Below are 16,309 nucleotides of genomic sequence, written 5' to 3' on the forward strand. Positions count from 1 at the left end.
ACATTTTCTATATGAAGATTTTAAGTGCAAGATTATCAACAATGCAATTAACTTTGAATTAATTAGGAATCACAGTCCTGTTTCTGCTGGCTTCTGTTCCTTTTGCCCAGAAAATATCTGCCTCCTCTTTATTCTGCCTTTATTCTGTGTGAAAGAATAATTATGTAAACATCCAAGCCCAGATCTACAGGATGGTAAACAAATGCTTTGACAGAGAACAAAATAGCCCATTGGAATAGGGAAAGCTGTACAAAGATTAATTGCATTTTAGCTTTATTATTATTATTATTATGCCATTTTGGGTGGCATTTTCCAGCGAAAAGTTCCATGATGAGTTGTTAATGGGTTAAATTACCAACTTTTATAAGTTTTTAGCATATTTTTGAGCTCTATAAACCAAGCTCATACAAATAAAGAAAAAATAATCTCTGGTTATATATGCAAAATTTAAAAAATAAATAAATTGAACATAATTCTCAACATAATTGAGAATTATGTAATTCTTCTAATAATATATAACTTTTGATAATTATAATTTTTATAATTATTTTATAACATTAAGCAATATAACACTTATCCAAAGGTGAATTATTTTATTCTTCTGCATCAAAAGATATTTTAGCCCATTATACATCTGTGAAAATGCCACTTTTCTGGTGTTCTTTAGAAAGTTAAGGAGCCCATCTATATGTTAGGAGAATTTCTGTAATGATAAACAATGTAGAAACAGTCCTTATTTCATAAATAAATTGGGTGTTGGTTACCATTGATGAAAGAGCAACAGACTATTCTCTTTGTATATGCAACACTCAATAAAATACTAAGTTTAAACTTTTCATGATTATATGTAGTTATAAAGTTTACTATCCTCAAGTGCATCAGTAATACACACAAATGCACACATACATTTTCACCCATTTTCTGCCATCTTTGTGTGTGTGTGTGTGTGTGTGTGTGAATATCAAACTGAATTATATAAAAGTAAAGATATGGCTGGGCACGGTGCCTCCCAACACTTTGGGAGGCTGAGGCAGGCAGATCACGAAGTCAGGAGTTCAAGACCAGTCTGGCCAACATAGTGAAACCCCATCTCTACTAAAAATACAAAAAATTAGCCGGGTGTGGTGGCAGGCGCTTGTAATCCCAGCTACTTGGAAGGCTAAGGCAGGAGAATCGCTTGAACCTTGGAGGTGGAGGTTGCAGGCAGCCAAGATCACACCACTGCACTGCAGTCCAGCCTGGGTGACGATGCAAGACTCCATCTCAAACAAACAAACAAAAAAAGTAAAGACATTGGATTATATTAGATGACAGAAGAGAAAAAGTAAACCAACCATGGAAAATTTTCAACACTTAATGTCTCTAGGAGAAGGATATAAGTTCATTGTATGCTTATAATTTTTATAGGTTTGGGTTGTTTTTAAATAAAATGCTAAAATATTATAAGATTCTATTGCAATATACGTCATTATATGGTGATGGTTACAAATTTGAATTTCTTTAAAAAATACAGCTATTCAATATGCCTGAAAATTTTATATCTCTAAATTATATCTTATAAAGGTAATTAAAAGAGAAACTATATTCTGCCTGTTCATAAAGCCTTAGGCATTGATGTTTATAGAAATAGGTGACATATTATGCTACAGGTTCTGATGATGGCCAATGAAACAAAGTAATTTACAAAGTCCTTTGCCCTGTGTCCTACATTTGCAGCAATTCATTGCTTTGTGAGTGGCAGAAGCTATTATGTTTGGTTCACATCTCAATGTGGGTCATTTACAGCAACCTAGTGTGTGACATTTCTTGTAAAGCTAAAAAGGACAAGTGTGAATATTTAGCTAACATAGTATTTTAAGTATCATAAAAAAGAATGGAATCTATAACTTTAAATAGCTCTAAATGCAAATATATATATGAAGAAGAATCAAATATAATTGGTTATTTCTAACTCTAATAGCTACAAGTCAGATTGGCAGTGTGATTTTACACATAGAGTAGTCAACGTGCTTGTGATGTAAGTTGGAAAACTACTTACCTCTGGGCATATTTGCATTAGAATGATGCAGGTATAGCTCTAAACAGACAGGATATAAACAGCCAAACTTTTGGCACGACCAGCATATGTTCATCAAAATTCATTTTCATTGTCTTTACTTGTTAAAACCCACATATTCTTTTACAAAATTGTTGAACACTTAAAAGAGGTGTCTGATACCAAAGTATTGAGACATATGGAGACAGTTTTGGTTTGTTTTCTAGAAACTCTTAGGTGCTCACCATTCTGTTTAACAGTCATTGAAATTCAAACAGCTTTGGTTCGAAGTCATACTAAATAAAGAAAAATGAAAATATAAGGGAGGAACAAAGAAGAGAAAGAGAATAAAAATGGAAACAGAACTTTAGAAAAAGGGAAGAGAAATTCACAAAACAATAAAGTGCACACAGCTGGAAGGAGTCAAGAACTCCCCTAGCCCCTGACCATTTCTAGAGGCAGTCTTAGTGTAGGTTCCTAGTGATGAAGTCAATATTCTTCTATATGTGTAGTCTCATGTTTGTAAGGGGACAGTCATAGTCTTCTTCATTCATTCCTCTTTAATTTATTCACTTGGTTAACAAATATGTATGGAACTAGAAGAACACATTAAAGAGTGAAGGAATTTCCTGAATGTGGACATGGTTGATATGGAGGGTGAAGGAGAGGGAGGATGTAAAAATGTAATCACTGGATGGGTTTTTTTCTGCCCACTGCACAGAAAAAAATCAATTCACTGAGATCACAACATTGCAATAGAGAAAGAGTTTAATTGATGCGAGGCTGGCCACACAGGAGATGGACTTCTTATTCAAATCAATCTCTCAAAATGCTCAGAGACTAGGGATTTTATAGACACTTTCGTGGTCAGGGGGCTAGGGAATGGGTGTTGCTGACTGGTTGGGGGTGAAATAATAGGGTGTGGAAAATGGTCCTCATGCAGCAAGTCCACCTCTGGGCAGGACCATGGGACCAGTTGAGTCACGAGTCACAATTCCAGGTGGGGTCAGTCTGAAAAATACCTCAAAAAAAACCCTTTATGTCTTACAGTAGTGATGTTTTCCACAGGAGCAATTGGGGAAGTCACAAATCTTGTAATCTCTGGCCACTTGACTACTGAACAGTAAGTGACTATGGAAACCATGCCTATGTTTTAGCAGAAGTGAGGTCCATCCAATATTCCTAATTTTATGGCCTTTCACTAGTCTTACAAAGGGAGTTTCAGCCCCCGAACAGGTAGGGGATTCATTTTAAAGAGAGACTGTTACTATTATTATCCTTGCTTCAAAGTTAAACTGTAAATTAAATTCCTCCCAAAATTAGCTTGGCCTATGCCCAGGAATTACCAAGGATAACTTGGAGGTCAGAAGCAAGATGGAGTCAACCACATCAGACTTAGCTTACTGTCAAAATTTTGCAACGGCAGTTTCAAATAAAGCTGTCCAAAACAGCTTCTCTTTCCCCTCCCCTCCCCTTTCCTTCCCTCCACTTCCCTTCCCTTCCTCCTTCAGAACTAGATGAGTGATTTTGGCATTTATCAAGATAGGAAACCTGAATGAAAAGTGATTTGGAGGAGAAAACAATGAATTTATTTTCAAAATGTCAATAGTGAAGTCCTCTTGCCATATATATGTGGAGTTGTCAACATTAACTGTAAGTTCTATGTTTTTGGACTAAATTCATGTTTACCTTGAAAGAACTAAATACCATAACTAAACAAAATGGCCTAAGTTACTGTTAGTTAGAAATACACTAAATACATTAGTTTATTCCTAAAAAACAGATCTCATTAGCTACTTTCGTACTGCCAATAGAAATGAATAATAGTTAATATTTATTTATTGAGTAAATACTTGTTATATATTTTATATATATTAAGTCTATTCCTCAAAGTTCTAATTTGATTTTATTATTCACATTATCAAGAAATAGAGTCAAAGAGGTAAAACTATTATCTCAAAATACACAGCTAGTAAGTAGCAGAGCCCTGATTTAAGCCAGGTCTACCTGCCTTCAAACCAGGAACGAATCACTACATTACACTAATTCATTAGAGGAAAATTAACCCATAAATGTATTTTTTTAACCATCACATGGTTAAAAATTAGAGGAAAATTAACTACAAATGTGATGTTTTAACCATCATATTTATTTTTAAGTGTACAGTTTAGTAGTATTAAGTATATTCATATTATTATGCAACAGATCTCTAATCTTGCAACACTGAAACTTTACAGCCATTAAAGTTCAGCTTCTTCCCTTTCCCCAGTTCTTGGTAACCACCTTTCTACTTTTTGGTTGCTATGATTTTGGCTACTTTAAATACTTCTTATGAGTAGAATCAAAGAGTATTTCTCTAGCTTATTTCATTTAGCATAATGACCTTAAGATTAATCCATGTTGCAGGGCATGACAGAATTTTCTTCCTTTTTTAAGACCACATAGTATTCCATTGCATGTGTATACCACATTTTCTTTATCCATCATATGTCAATGGACATTTGGATTTCTTTCACCTCTTGGCTATTGTGAATAATACTACAATGAAAATGGATATTTAAATATGTCATAGAGATTCCGTATTTAATTATTTCAAATATATACCTAGAAGTAGAGTCACAGGATCATATGGTAATTGTATTTTAAATTGTTTGAGGAATCTTCATGCTATTTTCCATAATAGTTGCACTATTTTTCATTCTTACCAAAAGTGCACAAGGGTTCCAAATTGTCTGCATCTTCTCCAACATTTGTTATTTTCTGTTCTTTTCAGAGTGGTAATCCTCTGGGGTGTGAAGTTCTATCTCACTGTGGTTTTGATCTATATTTTCTAATAATTAATGATGCTGAGCATGTTTTCCTGCACTTATTGGCCATTTTATATCTTCTTTAGAGAAATGTCTATTCAAGTTTTTTGCCCATTTTTTAAACAGGGTTATTTGGGTCTTTTTCATTGTTGAGTTGTAGAATTTCCTTATATATTCTAGATATAAACCCTTTATCTGGTATATGACTTCCAATTATTTTGTCCCATCTAGTAGGTTGCCTTTTAATCCTATTGCATGTTTCTTTTGATGGGTAGAAGTTTTTAAGGTTGATTTCATTGCATTTGTGTATTTTGGATTTTATTATCTGTGCTTTTGGTGTTATATCCAAGAAATCATTACCAAGATCAATGTCATCAGGTGTGAAAGTCCTCTGTGTAATCTCCATATGTTAATTCCTATGGTATAGGATGAAACAGGAACCTATGCTTAGAGATTCAGAGATTTTTGTGACAGCTGTCGGTTAGAATTAGGATGTTATTTTTTAATGGGTCAGATCTACCAATACATATTGTCTGATATTCCTTTGAAGGCACTGACTCATTAGATTACATAGGTGCATCTGTTATAGATCTGTACTAAGGAGACCCAAACTGCACAGCATAAGATGAACTATTAAAAGAAGAACTATAGCAGCACTGTCTCAAATCCAACTCATCTGTGAGGTCTTAGCTACTGGGAAAACACAGTGGCAGGAAAAGGTCCAGTGTTATAGCTAATGTCAATGGTGAAGACCACCATTGCTTGTGCACTAGAACTAGCCTAAGGAGGAGGCCCCTTCTGTCATTGTCCCTTTGCAGAATGACAGCCCCTTTGTAAGTATGACCAAGATCACTAGGAACTCTTCTGCAGTTTTGAGCATCTGAACATGCCTTATATTAACCTATTTAACAGGTCAATAAGGAAAAAAGACTACTTGAGGAGGAAAGCAGAAGATGGAGGCTGGAGGCCACAGAATAGAGATTTGAAAATACCAAAGTTAGAACAGAGAATTGTCAAGACAGAATTTAGAGATCATTCTGCATCTAAACTGTGGTTATTACCACCCTGGGTTCTCTGAATTTTTTATTTACATTGACTAAAAGTTTTGCATTTCTCCTGTTATGCATCATTCTGACAATTTTGAACTCTTCCTTCCACATTGCATTGTACCTTTTAAAGTTGACTGTTACCAAAAAGTCAAACTAAAAACCTATTCTGGTCATTTTGATAAGTCAAATTAACACAGGCGAGAGCTGCGTGTATACCTTTCCACGCTTCGTTATATTCCAGTTGACAGTTCAAAATGAAAAACACTTGGGGACAAGGGTCATTTGAACATGCAGCCTATAAGTTACATTTTATTTGAAAGGGAAAGTGTGTCCTCACCACATAAAAAAAGTATTCATTTATTTATTCATGCTTTTATTTCAACCAATTTTTGTTGTGTTCCATTGTATTCCAGGTACTTTTCTTGGTATAGAGAAGAGAAGGGTGAATTATAGAGTCCACATCTTGCCCTCAGTTGCCAGTTCAAGAATGCCATATCATTTTCTCACAATATTTGCTTCATTCTGGTCTGACTACTTATGCAACATTAAAATACAAGGTGAAGAGAATTCAACACACTGCTTTTATGCAGAGGTAATCCTCCTTGGTCTGTGGCAGCAAACCAAGATTTTTTTTTTTTTTGGTTGTTTGTTCAATTGTTTCAGTAATAAGGATGGCACAATTTTTTTCAGGAAGAGTTTTAGAAACTATACATATTGCTGACAGAGAAAAGTGGGGAGTGGCACTGGCCAATGCAGATTAACTACGCTATGAAATGCAAGTACTTACATGAAAGTAGAAAAGAAAATTTCTTATCCCAGTGACCTAAAATAAGCTTAAGCCAGGAATCTAGACTGTGCCAGCCAGGTAGTCTGCACCTTGTCACTTCATTCGGGCACATATAAGCTTATTGACACCTATTTGTCATTGATCAAAACTCACATGCCCTGTTTCCCATATGCTTGGGAAGAAAGTAGAAGTTGTAACAGATTATTTTATATTATTTTTACCCTAGAGGTTCTGAAAACAGGCAAATTTACCAAAAGTCAATTCATCAAAGGAGTGATTGGGTCTAAACTGATCAATTTTTCTGTTTATAAGAGAAGAAATATCATGCCAGGGAATGTTCACCTTATCTCTGACCTAGTTTCTTGCAGCTATGGATGGGAAGAGTTGGGGTAGAAAAAGAGCACTCTATCTGCTGAAACAAAAATGGAAGGGGGGTCAGCTACAACATTGTCTCAACTGCCCACACAAGACATATTAAGGTCTAAGGAGTAGAGGGAGAAACACTGATGAGCTTTTAGCAAACAAGCATTCAGTGAATGTATCTGGACCTGCAGCATTGAGCCATTAAGTTACAATCATTCAGTTCACTGGAGCTGATGCAATGCAGTATCTAAATCTTTTAAATATGTCTATTCCTGTACAAATGTGTCATAATGTACATAGTTCATTTCTGCCTATCAGGGCATAGAGTGTCCATGAACTCATTAGGTGAGAATTTCAGGGAATAAGAATTGCTTAGCTATATATTAATTACATACCTTTCAGAATGTTTTTTCTTTACCTGGTAAATAATATTTTGCCTTTACCAAGGAACATTGTAAAGAAGATTGTGGAAATTTCCACAGTGAAATGATTTAGAAAGTAGAAAATCTTTGATTATCTCATACGTAGTCCCTAGACAATGAATATGCTCATAATATTCTCATCAAAACCTGTCTTTAAATTATTTTAATCTAAATTAATTTTCCTAAGTAATAAATGACAGCAGCTAAAACTTATAAGGCTATTTGGAACTATTAAGTCAATGATTAAGAAGACATAAAGACCCTCAAAAACTAATTAACTTCACTATCAGTCTTTTAGATTTGTGTACAGTTTCCAGGATTATAACAAGCTTAAATAAATCTAACACTTAAATTGTGATTTCTTGTTCTCTGCATATTTTAAATAAAAATGTAAACAGCCTGGAGATCTTTTGTACTATTTAGATAAAGGGTTTAGAATTTAAGAATCTATATGATATCAATGGAAGCTTTATCTGGAAGGAATGCTACAAGACCAAACACTTAGTCATGGATGGGCCTCATATCTTTTCCCTAATGCCAATGTCCATGGTAGTCATTTATAAATGTTTGGGGAAAGGTAAATTTTGTAGAAGATTATCGTGAAATAAAGAGAAGCTTACTCTGTCCATCACACCGGAAACATAAAATAATGAGGTAAATTTATTTAAAATAAAACCCAGTAAGATAAAATAACAAAACAGTTAAGATCTAATGATGATACCAACTTACTGAACAGACCAGAAAATTAAAGATAAAAGAATGTCTTAGATCTCAACACTAGCCATACCAAATGATTTCTACATGGCTTATGAGCAGAGGTTCAAAAAACAAATTCAAACTCTCTAAAAATAGAAGTAAATAAATGGGGAACAATTATTTGTCAAATTTGTTATTTCAATGTCAACAAAGTTATAAAAGACTTTATGTAAATTTTAAATAACTATTTTAAAATCAAAACAAATTTAAAAGGCTAGCAGAAAATAGAGAAAATATATGTTAAAATTATGACAAAAGGGTTAATACTGTTAATATATATTTATAACTCATAAAACTGAGTAAGACAAATATTTGAACGCTCTGTGGAAAGGAAGGCAAAAGGACACTTAAAAAAGAACTCATAGGCTAGGCGCTGTGGCTCACGCCTGTAATCTCAGCACTTTGGGAGGCCGAGGTGGGTGGATGACCTGAGGTCAGGAGTTCGAGACTATCCTGACCAACATGGTGAAACCCCATCTCAAAATTAGCTGGGCATGGTGGCAGGCGCCTGTAATCCCAGCTAGTGGGGAGGCTGAGGCAGGAGAATCACTTGAACCCGGGGAGGCAAAGGTTGCAGTGAGCCGAGATAACCTGAGTGACAAAGTGAGACTCCATCTCAAAAAAAAAAAAAAGGCAATTCACAGAAAATGAAATATGAATGAATAATGAGCATAGTAAGAATGTTTAGCGATGAGTAAACAAAAACTAACATTTATTGAAAAATGAGATTTCATTTCTTCTATTAAATTTTTAAAAAGTTAAGACATTACATGAACATGATTTTAGAACTTTCCTCATTTACTACTGTGGAAAAATAAATCCATACTACTTTCCTAGAAAACAAGTTTGCAATAGTTGTCACATGTCTTAGAAATATCAAACCCTCTAAAACAGTATTTCTGGGTCTCTAGGACTCCATTCAAATAATACTTTACAATGTAGACAAGCCCCTGGGCCCTAGGATGTTCATTAGAATTATTTATAAAATGTACAAAAATGTAAAACCATCTATTTTCCAGCAATAAAGAAATATGTATTTTATACTGCTTCTACAGTATATTTTATACAATATAAACTATTGTGTATGCATTAAGTGTTCATACCCATAATTCTGAGCAAACTATCGCAAGGACAGAAAACCAAACACCGCATGTTCTCACTCATAGGTGGGAACTGAACAATGAGATCACCTGGACACAGGAAGGGGAACATCACACACCGGGGCCTATCGTGGGGTGGGAGGAGCGGGGAGGGATAGCATTAGAAGATATACCTAATGTAAATGATGAGTTAATGGGTGCAGCACACCCAACATGGCACATATATACACATGTAACAAACCTGCACGTCGTGCACATGTACCCTAGTACTTAAAGTATAATAAAAAAATTTTTTAAATGTATCACATAATATTAAGTTTAAAATCAACATATGAAGTTGTTTTTGTAGAATTCCAACTTTGTAAAAAACTATATAATGGGAAAACAGTTTAAATAAAAGCTCCTAAAAAATTAACAATGCTTTATCTAGATGAGATTACTCGTGTTTTTAAATTTATTCTTTGACTTTTTTCTATACTTTCAATTTTTTTCATAAATCACAAATTCTTCTAGAACGAGAAAAATTACTAAAAATATTAATGCTTTTTAGAAACTATAAAATCAAGTCCAAATGATTACATCTAGCACAGATGTGAGAAACTGGTATCCCAGTCAACTTGCCTTTCAGAGCCATGGAGAGTGAGAATTTTTCTAGTAGAAGAGCAATCAGATCCAAACAAGCAAACTTAACAGGGATCAATCTGGAGCCTGCACAGCCAGTCCCCATAATGTGGAGCTTCCGGGGCCCAGAGCTAGACAATCCTTTATGAACTGCCAGCACAAGACTTGGTCTCCTTTGTCTTCCTATCATGCTAGCCATATTAACATTGCCATGTTGACAGCACTGATCCAGAAGTCCAGAACGACTTACAGTTGTCGCTCTAATATATTGATTAAGGATGCTAACCTAAATCAGTCAGACATTGTACAAATCCACATTGGCAGTTTCCACTAAGATGAGTTCTTATGACTTCTGTGTCTCCTGGACTATTATGCCAGAGCAAAACCCCACCTCAATGACCAGATGCATCTGCTGGGGACCGTGCTGGCTTCACAGAGGAACTGGGCTGCCCAGCATGCCATCATTTTGAGAGGTGACAATGTGCTAGCAGACTTCGCTAGCTCTCAGCGCCTCCGCGGCCTCAGCGTCCACACTTGAGGAGCCCTTCAGCCCGCCGCTGCACCGTGAAAGCCTCTCTCTGGGCTGGCCCAGGCCGGAGCCGGCCCAGAGAGAGGCCCAGGCCGGAGCCCTCTGCTTGCAGGGAGGTGTGGAGAGGCGCGGGCGGAACCGGGGCTGCGGGGCGCAGCGCTCACGGGCCCGTGTGAGTTCTGGGTGGGCGCGGGCTCGGTGGGCCCCGCACTCGGAGCAGCTGGCTGGCGCTGCCGGACCCGGGCAGTGAGGGGCTTAGCACCCTGGCCAGCAGCTGCGCAGACTGCACTGGCTCCCCCAGCACCGCTGGCCTGCCCGCGCCTGGCTGGAATTCTCACCAGGCCTCAGCCGCCTCCCCGCAAGGCAGGGCTCCCGATCTGCAGCCCGCCATGCCCGAGCCCTGCCCTGCTGCCCCCTCCCTGCCTGTGGGCTCCGGGAGGCCAGAGGCTCCCTGAGGGGCACCACCCCCTGCTCCACGGCGACGGGTCCCATCAACACCCCAAAGGCTGAGAAGTGCAGACGCCTGGTGCGGGATTGGCGGGCGTGGCGGGGGATTGGCGCGGGCAGCTCCACCTGTGGTCCGAGGTGGGGATTCACTAGGGCAGCCAGCTGGGCTTCCCAGTTGGGTGGGGACTTGGGGAACTTTTATGTCTAGCTGGAGGATTGTATATGCACCAATCAGCACTCTGTTTCTAGCTAATCTGGTGGGGGCTTGGAGAACTTTTATGTCTAGCTAAAGGACTGTAAATGCACCAATCAGTGCTCTGCGTCTAGCTCAAGGTTTATAAATGCACCAATCAGTGCTCTGTGTCCAGCTAATCTGGTGGGGACTTGGAGAACTTTTGTGTCTAGCTCAAGGTTTGTAAACACACCAATCAGCACCCTATCAAAACAGACCAATCAGCTCTCTGTAAAATGGGCCAATCAGCTCTCTGTAAAATGGACCAATCAGCAGGATGTGGGTGGGGTCAGATAAGGGAATAAAAGCAGGCTGCCCAAACCAGGAAGGGCAACCTGCCCTGGTATCTGTTAGTGGTGTGGAAGGTTTGTTTTGCTTTTTGCAATAAGTCTTACAGGTGCTGAGTCTTTAGGTTCCCCACTGCGTTTATGAGCTATAACTGTCACTGTGAAGGTCTGCAGTCTTACTCCCGAGGCCAGCGAGACCAGGAACCTGTGAAGGAGAATGAACAATTCCAGACGGGAAGAACGAATGATTACATACGCCCTGCCTTAAGAGCTTTAACACTGACCGTGAAGGTCTGTAGCTTCACACTTGAAGCCAGGTGGACCACAAACCCCTCAGAACATCAGAAGGAATAAACTCCAGACACACTATGTTTAACAACTGTAACACTCACCACGAGAGTCAGTGGCTTTATTCTTGAAGTCAGTGAGACCAAGAACCCACCAGTTCTGGACACAGTTTCAGAGAAAGACAAGTAAACAGACTCCTCAGCTGATGTATGGGAGAAACTGACTTACACAGGAAAAAAACAGGTATTTTTCCTGTAGGAGATTACCATCATTTTATCAACATCTGAAGGAACCTTAAGAGCACCTGCTTCTAGAATATAAGCAAACCCTGCTCACGGTAACTAAGCATGCCTAGTTTAGACGGCAGGTTAAGCATGGAAAACAAGGAGAACTAGTGTTGACAGAGTGAACAAAACCTGTTTATTTCTACTGAATTATTCCAGGTTCGTTGTCTATGAGGGCCAGGCCATCCACTTGTCATTGTTTTGTCCCTATATTATTTCTCCATCCATTATAGTGCTTCCCACTCTTCCTACCCATAATTACCTGTGGGGTAATCTTTCTATTTTAATTCAAATACCCATTTACTTTAGGTAGCAAAACATTAAGTCATAGTTATTTGGTGCATAAATTCTGTGCTTTCTTTTTTAACTTCACAAATAATTTAGGTAATAAAGTTGTAGACCTCAGACGATGAAGAGTGTAACCGTAAACAAATCATTTTAAGTGAAAAGGGTTATATTGATGTGGGAATAAATGATACAAAACATTCTTTGATAATATTTTTAATCTTAGAAAAGTCTAAACTACATCTCATGCTTTAACTTCTCTGGTCATTTTAAATAATAATTATTCATGTAGAGCCTGTTATAAAAACCTACACATGCATGTTAATTTCATCATGTTACATAAAAAAAATGCCTAAAGTCTAGCAAATGAACATCTTTGCCTAGGGCCACATGACAAGTTTGTGGTCAAATGAAAACTGAGTGATCAGAGAAGCCCTTCTCTAAGAAACTAAGTGCTCTGGAAAGATGACATACAGTGCTTATGACATGTCAAAATATAAACCAAGCCTGTGCCTAAACAACACACATCCCCTGGAGAATCAGGCAATTTTACAACAGCTATGTTAGTGACCTAAGGGCCGCATCAGAGAATGATCAGTCTACTGAAGGAAGACTTGTGCAGTGAGTTCACCTCGCATTTCATAGAAAATAATGACTATCATATGTGTACTCCGGCAGCACCCAGCCACAAACCTCCAAGCAGCTGCATTCACCCTTACCTTTTTTTCTTATCAAGAGACAAGATCTTTTTCCAAAATCCAAAGTTTGTCTCCATCTGAGTTGTACCTCATGTCTTCAGAGACCTCTCTCAAATATACTCCCTTGCTTACGTATTTATAATATTTCTGTAAATTTTCATCTCTGCCTAGAAATATGTTCAAACCACGCCCGTATTTAAAAATCATTTTTAAAATATATTTTTCTAACCACTTTCTATTTATAGCATAACTGTATAAAAAAAGTCACAAAGTACCAACTCTACATCCACATCCTTGACTCAGCTCACTGCAATTTAGTCTCTACCAAAAGGCAATGAAACTCAAGGTTTCAACTACATATATCTATAGTCTATATTGATTTCCCCGAGCTCTGCACTTATTTATCCAACTTCTCATAACATATTTCCCTTGGCAATATCAAAGATAGCTCAACATGAAAGAAAAGTGAGTTAACTTGTTATCCATCTCCTGTAAATGTTTATTTTCTATCTAATCCCTGCCTCTGAGGATTCTACAGCCATTCCCCACCTGCTCTACTCCTGATCTTGAGACTGTACTAATTATCATCCTCTCCTTTGCCTTCAACTTCCAATCAAATTATGTTATGTTCTGCTCATTAACTATTTGATTTTTGTTTTGAATTTCTTTATTTCTTCTAAAAAATATGGGAAACATCTGCAGAAAGTGCAGGTTTGTTACATAGGTATACATGTGCCATGGTGGTTTGCTGCACCAATTGACCTGTCCTCTAAGTTTCCTCCCCTCACCCCCCACCCTCCAACAGGCCGTGGTGTGTGTTGTTCTCCTCTCTGTGTCCAGGTGTTCTGAGTGTTCAACTCCCACTCATGAGTGAGAACATGCGGTGTTTGGTTTTCTGTTCCTGTGTTAGTTTACTGAGGATGATGACTTCCAGCTTCATCCATGTCCATGCAAAGGACATGATATCATTCCTTTTTATGACTGCAGAGTATTCCATGGTGTATATGTACCACATTTTCTTTATCCAGTCTATCATAGATGGGCATTTGGTTGGTTCCATGTCTTTGCTATTGTAAATAGTGTTGCAATAAACATACATGTGCATGTGTCTTTATCATGAAATGATTTATATTTGGCGGGATATATACCCACTAATGGCATTGCTGGGTCAAATGGTATTTCTGGTTCTAGATCATTGAGGAATAACCATACTGTCTTCCACAATGGTTGAACTAATTTAAATTCCCACCAACAGCGTAAAAGCGTTCCTATTCCTCCACAGCCTCTCCAGCATCTATTGTTTCTTGACTTTTTTGTGACTGGTGTGAGATAGTATCTTATTGTGGTTTTGATTTGCATTTCTCTGATGATCAGTGATGTTGAGCTATTTTTTATGTGTTTGTTGGCCACATGTATGTCTGTTTTTGAAAGGAGTCTGTTCATATCCTTTGCCCACTTTTTAATGGGGTTGTTTTTATTCTTGTAAATTTGCTTAAATTCCTTGTAGATTCTGGATATTAGACCTTTGTCAGATGGGTAAACTGCAACATTTTTCTCCCATTCTGTAGGTTGCCTGTTCACTGTATTGATAGTTTCTTTTGCTGTGCAGAAGCTCTTTAGTTAATTAGATCCCATTTGTCAATTTTGGTTTTTGTTGCAATTGCTTTTGGCATTTTCATCATGAAGTCTTTGCCCATGCCTACATCCTGAATTGTATTGCCTAGGTTTTCTTCTAGAGTTTTTATGGCTTTGGGTTTTACATTTAAGTCTTTAATCTATCTTGATTAATTTTCATATAAGGTGTAAGGAAGAAGTTGAATCCCAGAACAGACCAAAAACATGTTCTGAAATTGAGGCAGTAATTAGTAGCCTATCAACCAAAAAAAGCCCAGGACCAGACAGATTCACAGCTGAATTCTACCTGAAATACAAAGAGGAGCTGGTACCATTCCTTCTGAAACTATTTCAAACAATTGAAAAGGAGGGACTCCTCCCTGACTCATTTTATGAACTAGCATCATCCTAATACCATAACTGGGAAGTTATACAACAACAAAAAAAAGAAAATTTCAGGCCAATATCTCTGATGAACATTGATGCAAAAATCCTCAATAAAATACTGACAAACTGAATCCAGCAGCACATCAAAAAATTATCCACTATGATCAATCAGCGTCATCCCTGGGATGCGAGGCTGGTTCAACATATGCAAATCAATAAACATAATCCATAAACAGAACCAAAGACAAAAACCACATGGTTATCTCAATAGATGCAGAAAATGCCTTCAATAAAATTCAACATCCTTCGTGTTAAAAACTCTCAATAAACTAGTTATTGATGGACCATATCTCAAAATAATAAGAGCTACTTATGACAAACCCACAGTCAGTATCATATTTAATGGGCCAAAGCTAGAAGCATTCCCTTTGAAAACCAGTACAAGACCAGGATGCCCCCTCTCACCACTCCTATTGAACACAGTATTGGAAGTTCTGGCCAGGGCAATCAGGCAAGAGAAAGAAAGAAAGGGTATTCAAATAGGAAAAGGGGAAGTCAAATTATATCTGTTTGCGGATGACATGGCTTTATATTTAAAAAGTCCCATCGTCTTAGCGCCAAAACTTAAACAGATAACCAAAGTCAGCAAGGTCTCAGGATGCGAAATCAATGTGCAAAAATCACAAGCATTCCTTTACACCAACAATAGAAAAGCAGAGAGCCAAATCATGAATTAACTCCTATACAGAATTGCTAGAAAGAGAATAAAATACCTAGGAATACTGCTAACAAGCGATGTGAAAGACCTCTTCAAGGGGAACTATAAACCACTGTTCAAGGAAATAAGAGAGGACACAAACAAAAGGAAAAACATTCCATCTTCATTGACAGGAAGAATCAATATCGTGAAAATGGCCATACTGCTCAAAGTAGCGTATAGATTTAATGCTATTCCCATCAAGCTATGATTGACATTCTTCACAGAATTTGAAAAAATGACTTTAAATTTCATATGGAATCCAGGAAGACACTGTATAGCCAAGACAATTCTAAGCAAAAAGAGCAAAGCTGGAGGCATCACACCTCCTGACTTCAAACTATATTACAAGCCTACAGTAATCAAAGCAGCATGGTACTGGTACCAAAACAGACACGTAGACAAATGGAACAGAACAGAGACTTCAGAAATAACACCACACATCTACAACCATCTGATCTTCGATAAACCTGACAAAAATAAGCAATGGGGAAAGGATCTCTTATTCAATAAATGGTGCTGGGAAAACTGGCTAGCCATATGCAGAAAACTATTTCTTAA

The 16,309-nt window shown here is 37.5% G+C and overlaps 1 protein-coding gene across 1 annotated transcript in view; it reads right to left on the reverse strand.

The window, feature by feature from the left end:
* Positions 1–10,424: 10,424 nt before the first annotated feature.
* LOC103222193 (uncharacterized) overlaps positions 10,425–16,309 on the reverse strand; it is a 202,110-nt gene continuing 196,225 nt past the window's right edge. The window contains exon 19 of the mRNA XM_073006213.1: positions 10,425–10,699. Within this exon, the coding sequence (XP_072862314.1) occupies positions 10,425–10,699 (275 nt within the window). The remainder of the gene's footprint in view (positions 10,700–16,309) is intronic.

This window comes from Chlorocebus sabaeus, chromosome 17 (assembly GCF_047675955.1).
Source record: "Chlorocebus sabaeus isolate Y175 chromosome 17, mChlSab1.0.hap1, whole genome shotgun sequence".
Taxonomy (NCBI): Eukaryota; Metazoa; Chordata; class Mammalia; order Primates; family Cercopithecidae; genus Chlorocebus; species Chlorocebus sabaeus.